The following is a 23044-nucleotide window of genomic DNA, read 5'->3' as shown; positions in this document are numbered from 1 at the left end:
AGTTGGGCACCTTCGAGTCGCCCTGCGTAATTGATAGCACCCAATTTAAGCCTAACAAACATCATTTAAAAGGAAAATATATTTAATATTTCAATCCAAAATAACATCCATGCTTCATGAATCCATGTTCTAAGAGTTAGAAACCTATTATCAAATAACAAACAATAATAACAAGCTTCAGTTGAAAATAGAATAAGTAACAAACAAAACAAAAAACAGTTAGGGATTTCACCATGGCATTAAATATAAATACTTATGAATAAAAAAAAAAAGCTACAAGTGCAGCTTAATAATTTAAAAAGTAAACCTACATAATGTGGTCAGCTAGAAAATAAATTGAACAAGATGGAATGCTATTACTAGAGGTGTCAATACTCAATATCCTAAATTTACATAATAAATGCACGAATTTCTAACTTAACATATGAATTGAAAATATATATTATTAGGAGAAGAGTACAACATGAAACACACATTTTAAAACTTAAGCTAAAAATATAAATTATATTATACAGCATATATAAATCTCAGGCATGGCCAAATGGACAGGATATGTTGCCTAGCCTTGCCCAACCCAAATCATGTCAGGCAACTGGGCATCATGAACAGCCAGACTAGCAATCATAATAATTATATTTTTGAAGAAAAGTAAAAATATACTTTATTTTTCATTTGAATACTTTTTTGGCCTATTTACAGATAAGAGGGAGGATTAATTTTAGTATTATTTAAAAAATAATTCATTATTTGTTATGTTCATCTCTATTTTTTCCTTATTAAAATGTTAAAAGATTATTAAAAATAATTTATTTTGTGTTTATTAGAGAAAAAAGCGACCACTTACTAAATTTTAAGGTAAGGGTAATGAAATTTAATTTTTTTTTTTGCAGTAATTTAAAAAGGATTTATAAATGTTGGTAAAAAAAAAGAGGATTTATAAATAAAATCGCACCAAGTCTAAACAGTGATTGCACCCGCACTCGCGCAGGGCGCGGTTGCATTAACACTCGTAATCCCGTATCGTCTGACAACGCTGCCTGATTGGCTGAAATCAGGAAAAGGAGCGGAAAGATTCTGAAGCCATTTTGCTGTTGCATTTTTGGGCCACACAAATGGCAGCGAAACACGAAACCACACTTGTAGTATTTACTGAGAACGGACGAAAAGTCACAGATATTTTCATTTTCATTGCACAGCCTGAACCTACCGCCTCGACCACGACCCTCGCCACGCTCCTCACTCATCTTCTCAATTATGTCCCTCCACGTGTCACTTGCTCATATGGTTAATGCCTTTATTCTGTGCCCTCGCATCACATCCTTATCCCTGCCCCTTACGCCCTTGCTCTCCTCTGTTCATCTCTCTATTCTGCTTCTGGATTTCTCTACATTCCAGCCCTGTTCATCTTCTTCTCTTGTCTTGCCAAACCTTTCTCGTCCGCACTGTTTCATCAAGAAATCATGCTTCTTAAAACTACCGCTGCCTCTTCTCTCTCTCTCTCCATTGCTAATGGCGACCATCTAGGCTCTCTGTTTTCGCCGTTTAACTCGTCCGCTTCTCTGTCCCCCATTCTCCCCTTCTCTCCGGGGAAAAATGCAAGTGGTTTGGTGCTTTGTGCCTATAAAAGTGGGAACAATCGACCCCTTACCGGAGTTGTCTTCGAACCCTTTGAAGAGGTTAAAAAGGAGCTCAGTCTTGTTCCCGACGTCCCTCAAGTTTCTCTTGCTCGACGGAATTTTTTGGACGAGTGTGAGGCTGCTATCAACGAACAGATCAAGTAAGTTTCTTCATTCTGCTGTATCTTTGTTTATCAAGGTTTTAATATAGTGTTCTGAGTCCTTGAATGTCCGGCTTATTTTTTTATTAACAACCTCACAGCAGCAACTAGAGGGCATAACATCGGGATATGCCACATAAATATCGGATTTTGTCCAAGGGACAGTATATATCACACACACACACACACACACACACATATATATATGTATATTCCTGCTCGTAGATTCTTAATCGTTTTGAAATCTTTACCAGCTAATGGTTATCTCTTTTGCGATTGGCTTCTTGCATTACAGTGTGGAGTACAACGTCTCCTACGTTTACCATGCAATGTTTGCTTATTTTGATAGGGATAATGTCGCTCTCAAGGGTCTTGCCAAGTAATGCTCTGTTTTTCTTTGCGATCTCTCGGTCATTTTCACTTGCTCTTTCAGCACTGATTAATCATTATAGTTTAACAGGTTTTTCAGGGAGTCAAGTGAAGAAGAAAGAGGTCATGCTGAGAAATTGATGGAATACCAGGTATTTAACTTTGTCGTTGAGATACAGCAAGAAATCTTCCAGTGCTTTCTCCTTCGTCGTCATATTGAATTCGTTCTGTGTGTTGCTGTGAATTTCAGAATAAAAGGGGTGGGAGAGTAAAGCTGCAGTCTATTGTGATGCCACTTTCTGAGTTTGATCATGAGGAAAAGGGAGATGGCCTATATGGTTCGTTTTTTGGGCCTGCTTGTGTTTTGCATGGCTTGGGTTCTAGTTGCAAATGCACGCTTGATGGATTTAAATAATATGCTCTAAAACTGATGATAGTTTTTTCATTAACCGCATTTTTGTGCACTTATCCTTGTGAGATATGCCGTTGTTGACTTGTTGAACATGAGCATGTTTTTTTTAGAACCAGTGATGCAACTTTAACTTTTAATTAATCGTTTAGTTTTTATAATTTTGATTTAATTATAACTTAATTTTAAAACTTTAACTTATTACAATTCAGTCTCTAAAATTTTGATTCAGTCAGACTTTAAATTTTTGACTTGCTGCAATTTTATCTTTATAGTTTTAACTATTTATAATGTTGGTCTTTTATCTTGAAAATAAAATTTTAAAAATTAAAATGATGTTGACATTTAAGGATTAATATTCTAAATAGTTAAAACTATAAAGATTGAACTATATCGAGTTAAAATTTAGAGATTGAATTATAGTTTAGTTAAAATTTTAAGGATTGAATTACAACGAGTCAAAATTTAAAGATTAAATAATAGTTGAGTCAAAATACATAGACTAAATGATTAATGTTTTCCTTTTAATTTTAGCAACAAATTTAGTCCATTAGTTGCAATTAGACTTTCCTGCGTTTCCTTTGTCTTCCCCTGTTAATTTATTTTTTTTGTTCTTTAACTTCATGACCCTTTGAACATCAGTAGCCTGGTCTTACTTGTAATGCTTGGATAAAATTCTAGGTGAAATAGATGCTTCTGCAGGATTACGCAGAAAATAGATGTCCTATATATAAAGAAATAATGTTTAGATATGCAAACTTTAATGTGCTCTGTCACGCACAACAATGTATTTATTATCTCTGCTAGTTGACATGATGTAGAAATTAGAATACAAGTGAGGCGTTGTCGGTGGATTTTCTACAACGAATTGTTCCGCATTTTTCATCACTAAGCAAACGTGCATTTATTTGCCTGTTACAGCTATGGAGCTTGCTCTATCATTAGAGAAGCTAACTAATGAGAAGCTCCTAAACTTGCACAGAGTAAGACAAGTTTGCTTCATATTCAGTCTTGTTGGATTAACTGCATATGCTTTCTTTCACCTGTCTTGGTCATGTGCTGCTGGCATTGCTAGAGGGAAAGCTTTTTTCTTCTGACTCGAGGCATGTTGGTTAATAGGTTGCCACAATAAACAATGATGTGCAATTGGCAGATTTCGTTGAAAGCGAGTTTTTGGGTGAACAGGTAATTATAATTTTGGTGTCGAAATTTTAGAGTTTGCTCTTTGTAACCATTAATCATTGTAATAAACTGCGCACGATTTGCATCTGCATGGATCTAATTTCTGATATTTAAATGTGTTTATTGTAGGTTGAGGCCATTAAAAGAATGTCCGAGTATGTCGCTCAGCTCAGAAGAGTGGGCAGGGGGCACGGTAAGGATCCCAGATTTAGCTGCATAAAACATACTGCTATAGTTTACATGCAAGTGTTTTCTGTGTCTGGCTTCACCATCTTTTTCCAAATGTTCACATCTTGGTGCCTCATTGTGGACTTGCAGGTGTTTGGCACTTTGATCAGACGCTGCTCCACGAGGAAGCTGCTCGTGGAGTAGCTGCTTAAAGATTTTTTTCCCCCCCAATTTTGCTCTCGTCCTCTGGCCAATTCTCTCTAGATTCTTTGTATGGAGTAGACTAGTCTATCTACTTGCAGTGTTTTGGCTGGGGGGTATTGAACTGAAAGCTGCAAAATTGGACGCTGAATAATTTTGTCACTTTTATTGTCAAATAAGATTATGTCTGGTTGTTGTCTGGTCTTTTTAATTGAACCATTCCTAGTGAATGCAATTAGATACTTTTAATGAAACATTGCCTATACAGTAATAGTAGACCACACGGGAGATAAAATTGAAAAATCATCCACTGGTTTATGTTTAGAAGAATTACATTCAGGTTTCATGTAAAAAAATTAATTACTACAATCTTTATTGACAGCTGAATTAAAAAGATTGATAACAAAATTAGGTGTCAATTTTTTTATTTCAATTATCACTAAATTTTATAATAATTAATTTTATTATATAAAACTTTAAAGTAATTCTCCTTTTATTTTTTAAATGCAACGTTCACTCAATAAGTTCATTTTAACTTAGGTTTTTCAAGAGACTCAAAACAAGAAAACAAAAGTATTATGAAAGCTTGTCATGTTTAAAATTTTATCATTACTCTTCTTAGGATGGATTTTTAGGATGAATTATGTCTCATTAAATTTTTAATTAATGATATTTGAAGTTTGTCAAGACTTATTCAGTTATTCTCAAGTTTTGACCATCGGGTAGAAGTAATATACATGGGAAAAAGTCTCACATTTAATGGTTAAAAAGCATGTTAAAAATGTATGAAATTTTATATGTATTTAATCAAATGGTTTAAATTATTTTGATGAAATAAAATACCTTCTAGTATAGTATTGAATAGGGTGTAATGTATTTGGATTTTAATTGGGCAAAGTTTAATTGTGTAAAAAATTGACAGAATATGATAATATTTGAATAATATTTTTAATATTGATTTTGCAAAATCAATTTACTAAATAGAGAAAAAAATTAGTTTATGACAGACGAAGTTTTAGGGACCAAATAAAATTTAAAAAAATTTGGAGTGTTTGGACGATTTTTTCCAAAATTAAGATAAATCAAAATAGATATTGCTAGTTTTCTTTTTTGGCCACAGAGTAACTCTTCTCTCTTAGAATCCTGTAACGAGGCTCTAAACCCAACTTCCTCTTGCATTGAGTGTCCATAAAAACCTAGAGAGCACCAAAAGTTTCGAATCAATGAAGGTCACTGCTCAAGCACAGCAGCACGGAGCGAATGATTGATCTTGCTAACTCTCACCACTAGGTTACGAGGGACCAATAGCCTAGTCAAAGCAGGTTGGGTTGAGCTTGTTATTATCGATAGAGTGTATTCTGGCTTGCGAAGAGGGGTACAACAAGAGCAAGCTTGTTCATTCTCTAATGTTCCCATGTTGCCACTGAAACTGTGGATATTGATTTAGGGTATCCTTCCAACTACATTTTTTTTAACAGAAGGCCATAGAAAAACCGTACAAATAGATAAATTAAGTTATATTATAGAACAAAAGGTTTCTATAACTAAAAGACGAGTTGTTAAAAATCTGAACATTTAAAGTGTCAGAAGAAATTTGATAAACCATTCAGTTTGTGCATTTATTAGTCTTTCTAAAAATATAATCAAAAGTGACCGTTTAATCTTGCATTAAAAGTTCTCTAATTTTGTTAATAGTTATAATTAAAGGGTGATTAATAGAAAACTCGTTGCATATTAGCATGAGTGTTTCGGTAGAATTAGAGTATATGTTAACTTTGTTGAACTTTTTGACCCTACAAATATTTAATCTTTCAAAAATACCTATAAGTTCAAATGCTATGCTAAGATGATGGTAAAAAAATTTAGTGAAACATTTAATCCAATTGCCTTGGCCGTTGAAACCACCATGAGAAGTTTCACGTTGATTGTTGAATCCAGCTACAGTTTTGATCATCAATATGTTAGCTTTGTTTCATTTCTTGATCGTCGACATTAATGGTTTGCTGTTGACAATTCATTGCTTACTTATCTTTTGTTTGATTAGAAATATTTTATCAATGTCATTATGTTACTCCATTTAGTATTCGTACATCATTTTCTCCTTCTCTTTCCACTTTAATGCACAGCGTAAGAATTGATAAAAGGAACCCTGAGTGGAAGTGTAAACCTCTGATTTTTTTTTTTTCTTGTTCTTGTTCGGGTAAGACTGGGAATCTGTTTTGGATTTTAGTCATTAACCATGTAAACATATAGCGTGTTACTGTACAAAGAAAATTATTGCATATTCCACGGTTCAATAAGGAAGGGAACATTTGAGACAAATATGAAATACCTTCTTCATAAATCTGGGACTCTGCCTCTCGACTTTATATTTTGCTGGAAACTTAAATTGTTGTGAAAATTGATTTGTACCACTAAAATTAGCATATTATTAAGACTACCAGCTCAATTTATGAACAAATTCATGGTATACACTATACGGAGTGGAGAACTAGATTAATAGCATTGCGCATGTTTTAATAGTGTTTAAACCCTGTTTTTTTTTTTTTTGAAAAGCCTACTGTGAGAATCTGCAATTCAATTGTGGATTTGTGATGTTCTTTGTTAGCCTTTAGAGTTTGAGGGAAACCCAAGTTTTCCAATTCTAACATTCTTTGACTTCAACGCATCAGTTGTTACTTGTTACTGTAGCATGCTGGTCACGCCAGCCACAAATTTTCAACTTTTATTTTTATCCTTTCTCGTTGCAACGATTTTTATAGCATGACCATACTTCTTTTAACTTTTATTTGATTGAAGAGGAGGGAATAGAAAAAAAAGAGGGAGGGGGAGGGGATTTAGGGGAATTTTGGAGGGAGAGGGAATTTTTTTTTAAATTTTACCTTCCTTTTTCTGTAATCAAACGCTACTTTAATTTTGAAAATAATGCTGTTACGTCACCCACAAAAAAAAAAAGGTGCAGTTGCTGACAATTCCTTAAAAGTAACAATAACCATGTACTGCCACTGATTGAACAATAGTTTTAGGTAGCTAGTTTTTCGATTTTCTTAATTTGCTAAACTAAAATTAGTTAGCCTTTTGCAGTTGCTAGTCCACGCTGGGTGCCTTTTATAGCATATACAGGGATCATGTCTTTGAGGCAAGCATTATTTTTTATTATCAGAAAAATATTATTTTAAGTCTAGCACTTTTTTCAATATTTTATATTATTTTTAAGTATTTTAAATTCTTAAATGAATAAAGTATAGATATTTAAAATATTTAAAAAAAATTTAAAATATTAAAAAAATATAAAAACATATGATAAAATATGAGTGAAGTATTGAGATTTAAAATTATATTTTTTTATTATTTTAATTGTGGTCTGATATTTTTTAATTGCTTGGTAGTTGGTATACACTTCATAACGTGTAGGCATTTAAAATGATTGTGACCGGTCCCCGATTCGCTTTCAAGTCCTCTGACCTGTGAAGTTGAGGGCTCTAATGGGAAGGTTATAAAATTTTGCCACGTGTCCTTTTTCTGAATGAAAGATTCTTAAATCATAGATCGCCCTCTAAATTCTTTTGAACCTTCAAAATTTGGATTTTCGGCTTTTTTTCTTTTTCTTTTTTTTTTTTGCTCATGATCTAATTTTTTGTCCATCTACCTTTGGAATCTTCCTTTGTGTTATCTCTAGGATTGGGGTTTGAGGCATTATCATTGTGTTGGTAGCTGAAGCCGGACACATGGCCAAGTTGCATCGTCAGGATAACCATTCAGTGGTCAAGAACCAGGATTTGATGCAGGAATTGAAGAAGCTGATTTGGAGAACCAGATAGTGACAGCTTTAACCGAATCTTCATTCTCCATTTTGTTGTCGAGAGATTTCAAAAAAAAAAAAAATTGTATCATACGAACTTCAAGTCACTTGGGATTAAGATACTTGTTGAAGAGAATACTCAGTCTTATTATATTTGTTTTTGTTGTGTTTTTATTTTCATTATTATCTATCTGTCTTGGATGTTGACCTCAACAATCTCTCCCTTTGCATTAATATTTCTTTTCCAAGAATAACGAAACATTTGAAACAGATGACACGTGGTAGCGCGGTTGATCTAAGCTTCATTTTGTCATGTAATTAGAGGCTCTAGAGGTTCAACTGAGCATTTTAAATTGAAAATATTGGAGAAAATAGGAGTTGAAATGTTGAATATAAATTGAAGTTCAATTCAAATATTCACTATCTCAATTGCTAACTAATTTTTTAATAATAATAATATCGGTTAAGATATATTTAATCTTGTCAGTATCTTAAATGATTATGTCGATTTAAAAATGGTAAAGTAACAAATTTAGTCACAAACTATTTTTTCAAAAGCATCTGTTGGCCTAAACTATCAGATGATGTAAAATAAATTATGAACTTTAAAAATGGAGCATCCATTAGCCCGCCGTTAATTTCAGTTAACAGACGTTGTGTGGGGTTCACAATGACACGTGGCACGATATATCAACATGATAAATGTGCAAATTTAGTTGCGAACTATTTTTCAAGAAGTACTGGGTGGCCTCTACTATAAAAAAAATATACCATCCAACACCTTTCCCTCAATTTTGATAAGACATTATTTATTTTCATATTTAAGAAGCCTATAAAGTATTAATCTCTCCAATCTTCTTGCATTTGTTCTCAATATAAGCTCCAAAAGAATAGGTTTAATGAATTTTTATCTGAAGACATTCACAATGACGATATTAATAAAATATAAGCTTAATTTAACTATGCATGCATGTGAAAAGCTTGATTTTAACTTAATTTAATTATAAATTATTTCTTATACTTTGTTAGTGTCAGCTTCGTGAATATCTTTAGAAAAAAACTATTTAAACCTCTTCTTTTCGAGTTGAAATTCAGAACGAATGCAAGAAAATGAAGATATTAATGTTTTATGGGTCTCATAAGTATGAAAATAAATGATATTTGGTCAAAAATAAGAGGAAGGTGTTAGATGATCCATTTTTTATAGTAGAGACTATCTAACACTCCTAAAATAGTTCGGGGCTAAATTTATACCTTTACCATGCTGACGTATCGTGCACATATTATGCCACATATCATTGTGGGCCTCATACAATGTCTGTTAGCTGAAATTAACGGTGGGTTATTGAATGCTCTATTTTTGAAAGTTTATGATTTATTTTACAACATCTAATAGTTTAAGTTATCAAATATTTTTAAAAAAATAATTTAAGATTAAATTTACACTTTTACCCTTTAAAAAACGTAATGACATTTTGCACATGACATTTGCGGAGATCACGAAGTTCATTATTAAAGTATGATACGATTCATGCTTTAAGTGAGTAGCAAGAATACTACTACTTTTGGCTGGGACGTGGGAAACGAGCCATCACAAATCACGGATGAATCAACCTAAATTACTTCAAAGGCGAAAAAACAAACCGGTGTCAGCAGGCGGCCCCTATTTGCCATTTTTAGCAATATTTTTTAGAGACAATTTCAATCAACGATCATTGGACAGAATTAATTATTTTGCATGATTAAAGGATACAATATAATTAAAATATAATATGAAAAGATAAAATTACCCTTCACACATATACACGCATTATTTTAACAATAAGTCCTCGTTCAGAAAATATAATTCTCATTCCCATTTTAATAATAATTAATTTATTTATTGACAATTCAAAAAAATTAACTTAATACTAGAAAGAAACAAGTGTTTTAATCTGATGCATAAATTGTTGCCTCAAAAAAAAATCTTATTTTTATTTTAATAATATTTAATTTTTCATAAAAAACTTTAAAATATTAACTTGATTGGGAGGAATTGCTCCTTAGTTGTTATTTTCCCCAGTTTTTATTAAAAAAATATCACTATTATTTTGTTAGACCTAGATTTCGCCTTGGATTTGAGGACAAATGTAGCACGTCTTGCAAATTGATTCTCTCTTCAAGCAACAAGACTTGCCTGAGTCATCAGCGAGCATTGCCTTCTTCGTTATGCAATTCACCACTTCAACTCCTGCTGCCCGTGGTTAGACTTGTCGGTGTGTGTTGGTTAATTTATTAAAAATATATATATTAAAAATTTATTTAATAAAAATTAGTTCAGTAAAATAATAAAAGTTATATTTAAATATATTTTATTAAAATTTAATTTGATAAATTAAAAGTCATTTGAATTGTAATAGCAAAATATATTTTTAAATGTATAATTACTAAAAAGAATATTAATTTATAGTGATTTATAATTTTTATTATACAAATATAATATATTTAAAATATTTAAAAAATATGATAAAGATTTCAAATAACATAAAATTTGATTTATAATATTAAAAACTTGATCTTCGGTTATTTGTACTTTTTAATTTGTAATTTTAAAAAATGTGACAAAAATTTATAATTTTTATTATATTTTAGTGTTCAAAATTAACATGATTAATTGTTTAATTTATAATAATAAGAACTTGATATTTAATTATTATTATTATTTAAATAATAATTATATTTTTAATGAATTAACTACTCTTTTTATTAAAAAATATAAGGTATTTTTAACTGAATCTTACCGTCCAATAAAATAGTTATTTATTTTTAAATTAACTTTATCTTTTCATATTTATCCCTGTTAAATATCTTATATTGAATATAAATTCACTATTAATAGAAAATTTTTAAAAAAAGATAATAATTATATTTCAAAAGACTGAATAAAAATACCTTTTTAAATATCTAACTCTTTAAAAAATATTTTATATTTTTAAACAGAGAAAATATTTTTTAAATAAAAAAATAAAAGAGTAAAAAAAATTCATATTTAAAATTCACCAAAAAAAAATTTAAAATTTACATTTCAAACTTATTTCACTTCACTTTTTGAAAGTGATTTTGCTCTTTAAAAAATTATTCAAACACCTTTTAACTTTTTAAAAATTTAACAAAAGTCCGAAATATTGAATGAGAGAAAACCAAAGGCACCCTTAACTTAGATTACAAGTTACACCGTTCCTGCGTTGGAGCCTGTAAAGTAAAAGACCGCTATCTATGCCAGTGGTACCACATCTCTTCGAAAGCGAGCGATCCCTGGAGTGGTACGGCGGTACGGCCAACAGTCCCATCCCAATCCCGTGTTCCGGAGATCGCAGAATTAACTCAATTCTTTATTGTATCATTCAATTCACTCACAACCATCTCCCTCTCTGTTCATCTTGGATGGCGTCATTTTGAAGATTTCCCTCCTTCAACTGCGTCTCTTTCTCTCTTTCGTGTTTCCATTCCGCTGAAGAAATGCCCATTATGGTTGGATCTCTCTTCAAAGAAAGGAAATCCCCCTTCCTTCTCTCACTCTTGATTTTGCTCTTCTGCGTCACGCTCCTCCTTCTCACTAACTCCTCCTCCACCTCCACTTTCAACCGCGTCTTCTTCTATCCTGATGTTAAAGGCCAGCCATCCACGACCCCTTTCGCTGCCCCGATCGAAATTCGGGGAGACCAGCCGTCACTCCAAAAAGTGGCCCCTACCACAACACCCGCAGCCGAAGGGCGACCCCAAAACTTGGATCCGATCACGATTCCCAAAGGCGAAGGGCTGCCCGAAAGCGAGCTTCGGATCACAGAACCCAAGGACGAAGAGCTTCCCCAAAAGAAGGGGGATGTCGATAATATTGTTTCGGTTGATGTGAATATTGATTGGAAGCTATGCAGGGGACCGATGGCGGTAGATAATATACCCTGTTTGGACAATTATAAGGTGATCAAGGCTTTGAAAAGTAGGAGGCACATGGAGCACAGGGAAAGGCATTGTCCGGATCCTACTCCGCGCTGTTTGGTGCCGCTTCCGAATGGGTATAAAGTCCCAGTTCCGTGGCCCAAGAGCAGGGACATGGTGAGATTGATACTTCGGTAAGAGAACTTATTGGTATCAATGGATGCGTTCCCTTGTTGAGAATTTTTTTGACGCATTGATTGGCTGATAAGGATTTCTTGAGAATTCATACATTCATGTTACCTTCAATCAATACTTCATTTTGTAGTTAATCCCGTCTGCGTTTCAGGACACTGATGTTTGCACTTATTTCTCTTTAGGTTTTTCTTTCAAGTTTGTCAATCTTCTTGTTTTGGGTTAGAACTTTGGGGGCGTGATTAACTGCTTGGCATATCAAGAATGTTCACTTTTTTTTTTCTTGGTGTTGAGCAGAACTTTATAATCTTCTTGAGAAAAATTACCATATTCTGAAGTTGTTCTACTTGGTACTTAGTTATGTGCGCAGTTTCTACTTTGATAATGTTGAAAGTAAAGGTGATTGAGTTTTACATTTACGTTTTTCAGATTTGGTATGACAATGTGCCTCATCCAAAGCTCGTTGAGTACAAGAAGGACCAACATTGGGTGGTAAAGTCTGGTGAATATCTTGTCTTTCCAGGAGGTGGCACCCAATTTAAAGATGGAGTTGATCATTATATTGAGTACATACAGAAGGTATCTGTTAAATGGCTTCACATCCTCCTAACTTTCCTAAAGTATGAGACCTGCTAATTTTTTAATCCTTGTGTGACTGCTATGGAAACATAGAAACTATAATCATGTCCTGATAAAGATAATGTCGGAACTAGTTTTTATCTGGGAGGACTTATTGGTGAAATTTTGTCAACTATGTGCAAAGCACATCATAGAATCGGCCGAGAAGTCTTTATTCATTCAGTTACTGAATGAGACTTTGTTCTATGCTGTTTCTGTTTGTAGTCAGCACTAGTGTTACTACACACTTCCTAGTCCTTCCGGATCACAATATAAGTCATTGTTAACTAATTAATGTTTCTAAAAAATTGGTTAAAATCTTTATTTTCTTAAAATTTTCTCATTTTTCCAACACCTTTGAGTATAATAAATATAATATTTAACTTATTCAAAATACCCTCATTAATTACTTGAGTGAAATATGATAACATAAGGGTATAATTGAAAAACATATATAATATCTATGCAATGCTCTATATTTTGAATCAAGTAGGGTTTCTAGAAAATGTTCTATATTATAATCCAAGGGGAGTACCTTACTGTGAATCTAAGCAAAGCTTAGACCAAGTGGGGTTTCTAGAAAACGCTCTATATTGTAGTCCGGAGGAAGCGCCTTACTGTGAATCTAAGCAATGCTTCATTTTGATTTAAACATAATGTACTGTGCCTTGCACATTCATTCTGCTGAGTTGACTTGATATTGATGTACTTCTTGAATCCTGACCTTTTTCTGTTGGTTGTTTTATGTTCATTTCACACTAGACACTGCCAGAAATTCAATGGGGAAAGAATATCAGGGTGGTCTTAGATGTTGGTTGTGGTGTTGCTAGCTTTGGTGGCTATCTGCTCGACAATGGTGTGATGACCATGTCGTTCGCCCCAAAGGATGAACATGAAGCTCAGATACAGTTTGCTCTAGAGCGAGGAATTCCTGCAACTCTATCTGTTATTGGAACACAAAAATTGACATTTCCAAATAACGGATATGATTTGATCCACTGTGCACGATGCAGGGTACATTGGGATGCAGATGGTACTAGTTGTCTTCTGTCTATGTTCCATCTATTTTATTTGCAACAGGAATCTCTATTGTTAAATCTGGCTTGCAATTTTAGGTGGTAAACCATTATTTGAGCTCAATAGGATTCTTAGACCTGGAGGCTTCTTTGCATGGTCTGCGACACCAGTTTATCGAGATGATGAAAGAGATCAGAAAGTATGGAATGGTTTGTTTCTTCCTCCCCCCCCCCCCAACCCGTTTTCTTTCTCCCCTTTACATGTCTTTGCTGTCAGTTTCTCCTGTCCTCTCTGTATCGGGAAGATTTTGGACATTTCATATGAGTCATATGTGAAGGGCCCAATCAATGAGACGCTAAAAATGGCCTAACTTGAGATACCTGCATTTCTGCCTCCATGGCAGTTTTGCATATTTTAGAAAATTGGAATCTTGTTTTATTTTATTTCCTTCAAGCATTGAGATGGTATGTTTTTCCAAAGAAATTGGAGAACATTCAAATTCTTCTAAGATGGATGATGCTGGACATCTTTTCTGCAGCCACGATGACTGTAATAAAATCTATGTGCTGGACGGTTGTGGCTAGGACTTTTGATTCATCTGGAATTGGGATGGTTATATACCAGAAGCCTACTTCACCTGATTGCTATGGAAAACGCAAAGTGAATAGTCCACCTCTGTGTCAAGAGAAGGATGGAAAAAATAGCTCATGGTATTTATATATTTTTTTGTTTCTTTTCCAAATCCAGATGATAGGGAGGAAGCGGAGAAACTTTTCTGCCAATGTTTGTGTTTTTCTTTTTGCTGTGTGATATGCAAGAATGGAATCAACCAACGTGCTGTATTTGGAACATTGCAAATAATGCTAAGTATACGACTCTCGTTAGTTTTACTTTGTTGGCATTAAGAAAGAAGTTTGGTATTCACGTTACAGGTATACCAGATTCAGCAGTTGTCTTTCGCCTCTTCTGGTTGACAACATGGGTAAACTGCAGAGATGGCCTGTGCCCTGGCCCGAGAGGCTTACTAGTAAACCCCCTAGCTTACCGTCTAATATTGATGCTATTGAGATGTTCAACAAGGACACCAAACACTGGTCACAACTAGTCTCAGATGTCTATGCGAATGGTCTTTCTATCAATTGGGCTAGGGTGCGAAATATAATGGACATGAATGCTGGTTATGGAGGGTAAAGTATATTGTGTTTGAGAGTTTTTTTTCCCATCGCCTTCTTCCCATTTAATTGTTTAATTAGATTGCCTTTGGTATTCAACATGGCTCTCTCTCCCTCTCTCTCCCCCCCTCTCTCACACACACATAGTTCCCTTCCTCTATAAAGTTATGACTGAGCATAGTTTTTTACATGTCCTTCTTCTCTTCAGGTTTGCCGCAGCACTCATTGATCGACCAGTCTGGGTCATGAATGTGATGCCCATTGATTTGCCAGACACTCTTTCTATCATATTTGATAGGGGTTTTATAGGAATGTACCACGATTGGTGCGAATCTTTCAATACCTATCCTCGCACATATGATCTTCTTCACTCAAGCTTCCTCCTTAGAAATCTTGAGAAAAGGTACGGTAATTGAATTTGACACATTCTTTCTTCTCGTTTTATCCTAGAATTTTTAGGGCTTGATTTGTATGCAGAATGGAATGGGAACGTATTAAACGGAAATTTATTTTTAAATGCGATATGTCATGTATATTTCTAAATACAAAGTGTTGAATTAATAATAAAAAGTAGTTGTTATTAAGTAATGGTTCCAAGAATATATATATATATATATATATATCAATTTTCAAATAATCATTTTTCTTTGTTGCTACCAAACAGAGACTTGGGTCCGTTCGTTTCTATATATAGCCAAGGTATGTGTAAGATATAATATGATTAATGAAATGCAATTTTTGGCAGATGTGACATTTTAGACGTGGTTGCGGAGATGGACCGTATTTTGAGACCGGAAGGATATCTTGTGGTTCAAGACTTCTTGGAAGTAATTAGCAAGCTGAGCCCAATCTTGCGCTCACTTCACTGGTCTGTGAGTATACATCAAGATCAGTTTCTTGTGGGTAGAAAGAGTTTCTGGCGCCCCAAGGCAGGTGGACGCTGAATAATGAACAGGGTCGCTGTGATAGGATATCCCATTTTTGAAACCTCCAGTTTTAATTTGTTCTGGATACAAAATTAAGAAACGGATGTTACAGAACAGGTTTACAATTACAATACTGAAATTTTCTGACATGTCTTGTCCGAGTATGAATTTTGTAGACCAGACTTGACCTTGTATGAAAACATAGATTTTGTTCCTCATTTTACCTGTCGTGCGTTCAATGCCATTTAGTTGTGATTCTTCGTGACTTGAGCTCCTCCTAACAACTGAAAGTTTCGCGTTAAGATACAACCCTACCGGACTACATCAGTTCATGTTTCTTAGAGTTCGACCAAAAAAACAAAAGTTCATGTTTCATAGGCAGAAGACGAGGAAGATTGATCCGGATTTTCTGAGGTTTTGAGCTTCTGACATTAGTGAAATTTAACATACCTTGCGTATATATAAAATTAGTCTTGTGTGTATGAAGAAAGATAAACATGAAGTATTGATACTTTGTTGGACTTCATTAACTTTAGAGGCTCGAATTTCAGTTGACGAAGAATGCAGAATACGATCTTTTTATTATAGAGGACAGAAGAGAAATTATTACTCTGTAAGCTCGTGGAGTATATCCCCTCCTGGCAAGATAGCATAGTGGAGTTGAAATAGAGCAGAAAACGGAAAGGGGAAGGAGGGAAAATACAGAAGGAAAGTTCTCGCAAGATTCATTAGTCGTGCTCAATGTGCCCAAACAAACCGGCTATTGCTAAATAAATGTGAATGAATTCTATTAAATGTAAAAGATTTAACTACCCTTTTATTCAAGCACTGAAAAATTATTGAAATGATGCCATACAGGTTTGAGTTAAGCTCAGACAATATCGATATGGTAAAATGTAAACAAGAAATGCGTTTAAGCACCTTGATGTATTAAAAATACACTCAAATTCAATTTTTCATAACATCAATATTTAATTTACGCTTTCTTGAGATTTAAAATTCAATTCTTATAAATGAAAAATAATGTTAGGAAAAATTCTCAGTCAAGGTTTGATTTAAATATGAGTTAGTGTAATTTGTCAGTAAAAAAATAGGATGAATTATGGGGCTCAAAAAAGTTCTTTATAGTCTATAATAAGAAGTTTAATACTCCCTTGTTAAAAAATAAGACATTTTTCTAAGATAAGATGTTAAAAATTATAAAGCATTTTAAATCCTTTAAAATTTAAATGAAGTTTTTGCAAAAATATCTTTAATTAGGGGTATGATTAATAAGCTTTTCTAATTAAGAAACCTTATTAAATAGGAAAAAACATGAAATATAATTTCAAAGACAATTAATTACTCTACCCATACAAACATACGAGGCATTTTTTTCTTTTTTAAGATGAGATGAGATGTTAAAAACAAAAGATATTTTGAGTCTTTCAAAGTGTACTTAATAATATTTTCTACAAAAAAATTCTTAATTAAAAGTTTGATCAATAAAATTTTCTAATCGAAATATCATATTAATTAAAGATAAATATAAAAGGAATGTATAATTTTAAAAATAATTAATTAACTTATTCAAATGTTTAATTTAATTTAAAATGTTTTATAATATTAAAGGAAAGGAATATTAAAAGTTAAAACCTTTAGGTTGATAAAACATTGCTCTCTTAGGCATTAAAAAAAAAACGCTTGGTAAAACATTGCCATTTCCAATAATTGTTGTATTTATTTCAACCAAAAACAGATGACCGAGCTATTAATGAAAAGCTCAACAAAAAAGCGGCTTTTCTGATTTCTCTTTCACGCGGCATTCGCATAACAAAAATCCATTTAGCTGAAGGTAGTCCAAAAAGAATTAGCTGATGGGGCAAAAATTAGGGAGTCGGCTTCCCTCCATTCAAGGAAGCCTCCTCTGCCTCCTCATTAATGCTGAAATAAATTTGAACCATTTAAATTTAATATCAAGAATTCATATTTAATATTTTTAATTTTTATTTTAAATTTATATATTTTCTAAAATAAAAAATATAAAATTTTTTAATAAATATACTCATTAATTTGAGAGTCTAAATTTAATATACATGACCTAAATTTAATATTAAAAATTTAAATTAATTTTTTAAATATATTTTGAACCATGTGAATATATTTTGAATAGAATAGTAAACTTTTTAAAAAAATTTAATATTAAATTTAAATCATTTATATTAAATATAGATTTTTAAATTAATAAATATATTTATTAATTTTTTATATATTTTTATTTTAAAAATATAAATTTAAAATATTAAATTGAAGCATGGTTTAATTTTTTTGCTACTTGAATGAAGCGGCAGAAGAGGCTTTCTTGAATGAAGGGAAGACGACTCCAAAAATTAGAGGCTTTTCATTCCCATGAGCAAGATGAAAAGATAGATCCTGTCTTAGCTCAGTGCGAATCAGGTAGCCTTCATGCTCGTGTGCGAAAATCGAAATAAAATGATAAATTTGCAGAAGTCTTTGAAAAGATAACGTTTTGAAACTCAAAAGCAAAAAGGAGAGGGGGCGAAAGAAAGGCACATGCACATTTAGGGTTGTCATCAATGAACGACCCTTCCTTTAATTGACCTGTTTTTCATATAATTACAGGAAACATCCCTCCCTCCTTCTCGTTCACTGCTCTCAAAGCCTACTCTTCCCTAATTCTTCAGACCCTCATCGCTCATGTGGCCGCCATGGTTGAGATCGCCAAGCAGGTCCCGAAACACACCGCTGCCTTCAACCGCCCGATCCGCTACCCGTTCACTCAGCTTCTCTTGCTCTTCCTTTAAAGACATTCAAAGCCTCTGCCAGGAGCAACCGGAACCCGAACTCGCTGCCCCGAGATCCCCCTCTCTCTTCCGCCGGGTCCGGATCTCAACCGCTGTTCTCCGCGCGTGGGGCACTGGCCGCAGCAGCGTGCTATCCAATTCCATCGCCTTGCCGGGCTCCGACCAGCGCATCGTCGTCTACTTTACCAGCCTGCGCGTGGTGCGCAGGACCTTCGAGGACTGCAGAGCCGTCCGATCAATCCTCCGCGGCTTCCGCGTCTCGATCGACGAACGAGATGTATCCATGGACGATCGCTTCCTGGACGAGCTTCACGGGATCCTCGGCCGTAAGAACGTGACCCTGCCTAGAGTGTTCATCGGAGGAATATACATTGGCGGCGCTGAAGACGTCAAGCAGCTACACGAGAGCGGCGAATTGAGGAGATTAATCGAACAGCTGCCAAGGTCGGATCCAAACGCGTGTGATCTTTGCGGAGGCATGAGATTTGTCGTGTGCGACGATTGTAACGGAAGCCACAAGGTCTACATGGAGAAGAGCGGATTCAGGAGCTGTACATCTTGCAACGTGAACGGTCTTATCAGGTGCCCTTCCTGTTCTTTCCTGCTCCCGCGTCACACCAAATAATAGCCCCCCAAATCTCGCAGCCCCAAAGGGGAGGGGGAACTTAGCAATGAGCATTAGCATTTTGTTAATAACAACTCAATTGCTGGTCTAGAAATTTGTGTACTTGCAAATTGCAATAGGTCCTCTTGTGTAAAACAACGGGTATATTATGTATGTAGTAGCCTAGTAGGAGCCAGCTTAATTTGGTTGTTTTGGCTTGGCTTGGCTAATCAAGCTTTATTTAATTCCTTTACTATTAATTGCTTCACATGGACTCCTCCGTACTCTCAGCGCATCGCACTCAAAATCATCGCGTGAGGTTTCGTCAGTGGGTTACAGGCCTTTTTACGTCGTCTGTGTCTGATAGAAGATGCCAAGTTTGTCCCCCAATATGAACAACCCCGCTGTCCCTACAAAATGATGGAGTGAACAGCGTCGGGATCCATGGAAAATTCTTTCAAGTATATACAGTCTTTTTCAAACTAGACTAGCGAGTTTAATATTGATTAAAACACATAAGCGCGTTCCATGTATTTTGTTGTAAAGTTTGGACCTTTATTCTCTTAAATTAAGCCACCTAACTAATCTCTCACGACGAGGTTAAGCACTAGCATATTCAGTCTAGTGGAGTTTGCTGTTTGCTGATTTATTTATTTCACATTGGTACGAGTTTCAATTCAGCACAAATTCGGAATTGGTGTCAGTGTTATCACCCTGTGTTAAAAAAAAAGGGGCACATGATCGCAAAATCTTTCTTCATAATCATTTCGAGTTAAAACGAATTAACTAATACAAGTCAGAGTTTACACAGCAAAAGATAAAACATCAGTACAAGGACTACAAGTTCAAATTAAAGGCGCGGGCAAATTTTTTGGCACGAATGGTATGATTACCAGTAGCTTCCATCGTCCCTGATCTCGTCCGGTCTGAAGGACTTGCCCGCAGAGAGTCTCTTACTCCGAAGATCCCAAAATTTCCAGCATAAGATGCCAAAGGCTAAACTCCCATTGTGGCCGACAGGACCGGGGTCGATATTCCGTCTATGGGGGGCTCATGAACTCGACTCTTGTGTCTCGCTTTTCTCACTCTAGGTGGTTATTCGTGGGATTGCCCGTTTGCGTTGCTTCTCAAAAGCCGCCTCTTTACCTTCTGGATTTTGTTCATCTCTGTTCTTGTGGGTCACTTTCGAACCTCACTCAAAGGTGCATATTGAGGAATGAAATATTTGAAAGAAAAAAAATTGAATGGAATTATTTATTAAAAATACATGGAAGGGAAATTCGGATGATTTATTAAGTCTGTACAATTTATTAAAAACTAGAAGATTCAAGAAGGATTTTTGGTTGGAAGGAAGGCAGGGAGAAAGGATCTTCTCAATTTAAGGGAAAGGTTTTGGGGGAGAGAAGATTCGCCTTACCAAACAAGGAGGGGGAAGGTTTTGGAGGGGAAAACTCCTCCCAACCAAATAAACCTTGAAAAAATGTTAAAAAAATCTCTTTGAAATATGAAAGCGACAATAAGATTTTAAAAAATATGATAATTATTCTCAAATCTTTTGAAACTTGAATGTCAATAAATTTTTAAGCAGAAAGACATTTTACCCTTCATCCTCTTCCCCCGTCTCTTGTGTCTTGCACTCTGGATCTCAAGTCTAAGACATGGCTATGGTAAAGCCATCTTTCTCCTCCTCGCTATACTTCTCTCTCTTCTACATCTTTTCTGTCTTCCTCGACCACCTCTCTTGCTGGTTTTTTATTGTTTTGGCCAACTTACGTTTCGAAGTCGATGATATCAGTGACAAAATAGATTAGTGTTGTACTATACTGACAAGCAAGGAAACCAAGATCCCCACCATTTTCATCTGCCTGTCGTCTTCCAAGAAGCCAAAACCTTCTTCCAAGTTCAATTCCCTTCACGAGGCTGTTAGTTCTTCAACCTGTTAGGTTTAGAAACTATGTTTATACGCTGAGTTGAAAATGCCAAGTGATTCCTCACAATAGTACGTATCAAGTGTACCTTTCTTTTTTTTTTTTTTCCCTTAGTTTAAACGCAACCTTCTATGTTCACATGACTATTTGTACAATAGTGTAATCTAGATAAATAAAAATGACATGTTCATGGATCATCTTGCTTGTGTTGCAATCATCCAAGCCGTCGTCATTGTTGGCTTCAAAGCCTTTGAAATAAGAGTCAGCCAGAACAAAAAAAGAGTAGAGAGAGAGGTGACTGAAGAAGGTAGAGAAAATGTAGAGAGACAAGAAGTATAATAAGGAGGAGGAAGAGTGGCTTTACCATACCCATATTTTAAACTTCAGATTTTGAGTGTGAGATACAAGAGATCGAGGGGAGTGAAAGGTGAAAATGTCCTTTTACTTTAAAGTCTATCAACTGATAGGTCTTTCCTACTTAAAAAGAATTATCACATTTTGCAAAACTTTATTGTCATTTGTATGTTTTAAAAGAATTTTTTTTTATCATTCTCCCATTATTTAGTGCCTGTTTAGATTTCAGTTGAGTGTAATAGATTATAAAAATAATTAATTAAATGGTAAATTTTAATTATAAATGATTATGTTATAACATAATTTATTTAAATATTATTTTTTTAAATTGATTTTAACATAACTGAAGATGTTTGGATAATTTAATGAAAATTAATTTTTTAACTACATAAATTACTATATAATTAATTTTTAAATACCAAATATTAATTTTTTGAGAATATAAAGTTTGAATTTTATTAAGAAAAGAAAGAAAAGGGAAGAAAGTTTGGTTTTATTTTTATTAAATTATGTGTTTTTTTTGTAATTTTTTCTTGGGCCTTTTTTTGTAATTTTTTTCAAGATTTTTGGCAAGCATTTCTGCATATGGTCTGATTCTCAACTTTGCAAAAAAGTTGATTTTTTTAAAACGTTGCCGTTTGGATAATTTCATGCAAAATCAATTTTACCCCCTGAAAAAATCGATCAATGTGCTATTCAAACACATGCTTAATGAAGATGCACTATAAATAGGTATTGTCATCTTGGGTTAGTTGTAATGCCCATAATAATTAATCCACTAATTAAGCCTTACAACTATAATAATTAAGGTTAATGTCCTAATTAATCATTATCATGGTAAAATATGTTTAACCATAGTTACTAGGAAATAAAGACAAAAGAAATACCCTTTGAAAACAAAATCCTAATTAAAATCAATTCTAAAACCATTTGGCCCAAAAATGTATAATATTAGAGTTATTAGCAAACAGGAGCAAAAAATAACCCAATCAGTAAGGATTACATCATAATAAAGGGATAAATTGGTCTTTTTCACATAACCTAAGCACTCACATTACAATTTCCCTCCCAACTTAACAATTCAATTAAGCAATTTTTGAAAGTCAAATGGCGCATTTCAAACCACAGTTTAATCATAATCATTGTCATCAAAATTACATAGAAATGTCCATCACAATATTGCTAGACATGTCACATGTCCCTTGGACTCGGATTAATACAAAGGCCAGACAGCCAATTAACAATATCTCAACACAATAATTAATTCACACTAATATCACTAGCCTCAACACAAACTCTCACAAGCTTGGTTCACAAAAGGGCTTGACAAACAACAATTCAAAGTCACAAGGTCTTTTTCTTGGTAAACATTCAAAGTCACAAGTTTAAATCACAAGCATAAATGTACTGCATGTCCTTGAGTTGGCAAATATATATATATATATATATATATATCTTCTACTATACAAAGATAAACAAGGCTATATGAGGTGCAATCTAATTCCAAGCCTTTGGATCCTTTCCTTTGCCACTACTTGAAGTGTTATCTATAAATATTAATCACGGGGTGAAATAAACATCTCAGTAACCAAGCACATGCCTC

General features: G+C 34.0%; 3 protein-coding genes across 3 annotated transcripts; all 3 read left to right on the top strand.

Annotated features, from left to right (window-relative positions):
• The first annotated feature begins 1312 nt into the window (after positions 1-1312).
• On the top strand, positions 1313-4322 carry LOC129294239 (ferritin-3, chloroplastic-like). Its single transcript, XM_054932450.1, has 8 exons — positions 1313-1777; positions 2073-2156; positions 2238-2298; positions 2397-2484; positions 3477-3538; positions 3675-3740; positions 3867-3930; positions 4056-4322. Exons 1-8 carry the CDS (start codon positions 1461-1463, stop codon positions 4115-4117), a joined length of 804 nt encoding a protein of 267 aa, XP_054788425.1. The 5' UTR covers positions 1313-1460; the 3' UTR covers positions 4118-4322.
• Positions 4323-11143: 6821 nt separating this feature from the next.
• On the top strand, positions 11144-15969 carry LOC129294816 (probable methyltransferase PMT23). The gene is made up of 8 exons (XM_054933318.1): positions 11144-12003; positions 12448-12597; positions 13399-13669; positions 13752-13862; positions 14192-14363; positions 14586-14840; positions 15034-15228; positions 15571-15969. Exons 1-8 carry the CDS (start codon positions 11407-11409, stop codon positions 15767-15769), a joined length of 1950 nt encoding a protein of 649 aa, XP_054789293.1. The 5' UTR covers positions 11144-11406; the 3' UTR covers positions 15770-15969.
• Positions 15970-18260: 2291 nt separating this feature from the next.
• Positions 18261-19427, top strand: LOC129294649 (uncharacterized protein At5g39865-like). Its single transcript, XM_054933095.1, has one exon. It carries the CDS (start codon positions 18449-18451, stop codon positions 19178-19180), a length of 732 nt encoding a protein of 243 aa, XP_054789070.1. The 5' UTR covers positions 18261-18448; the 3' UTR covers positions 19181-19427.
• Positions 19428-23044: the final 3617 nt, after the last annotated feature.

This window comes from Prosopis cineraria, unplaced genomic scaffold (assembly GCF_029017545.1).
Source record: "Prosopis cineraria cultivar Desert tree isolate PC_DT_omini unplaced genomic scaffold, ASM2901754v1 PC15, whole genome shotgun sequence".
Classification (NCBI taxonomy): Eukaryota; Viridiplantae; Streptophyta; class Magnoliopsida; order Fabales; family Fabaceae; genus Prosopis; species Prosopis cineraria.
The sequence above is the reverse complement of the archived record's forward strand: the minus strand, read 5'-3'. Positions and strand labels throughout refer to the sequence as shown.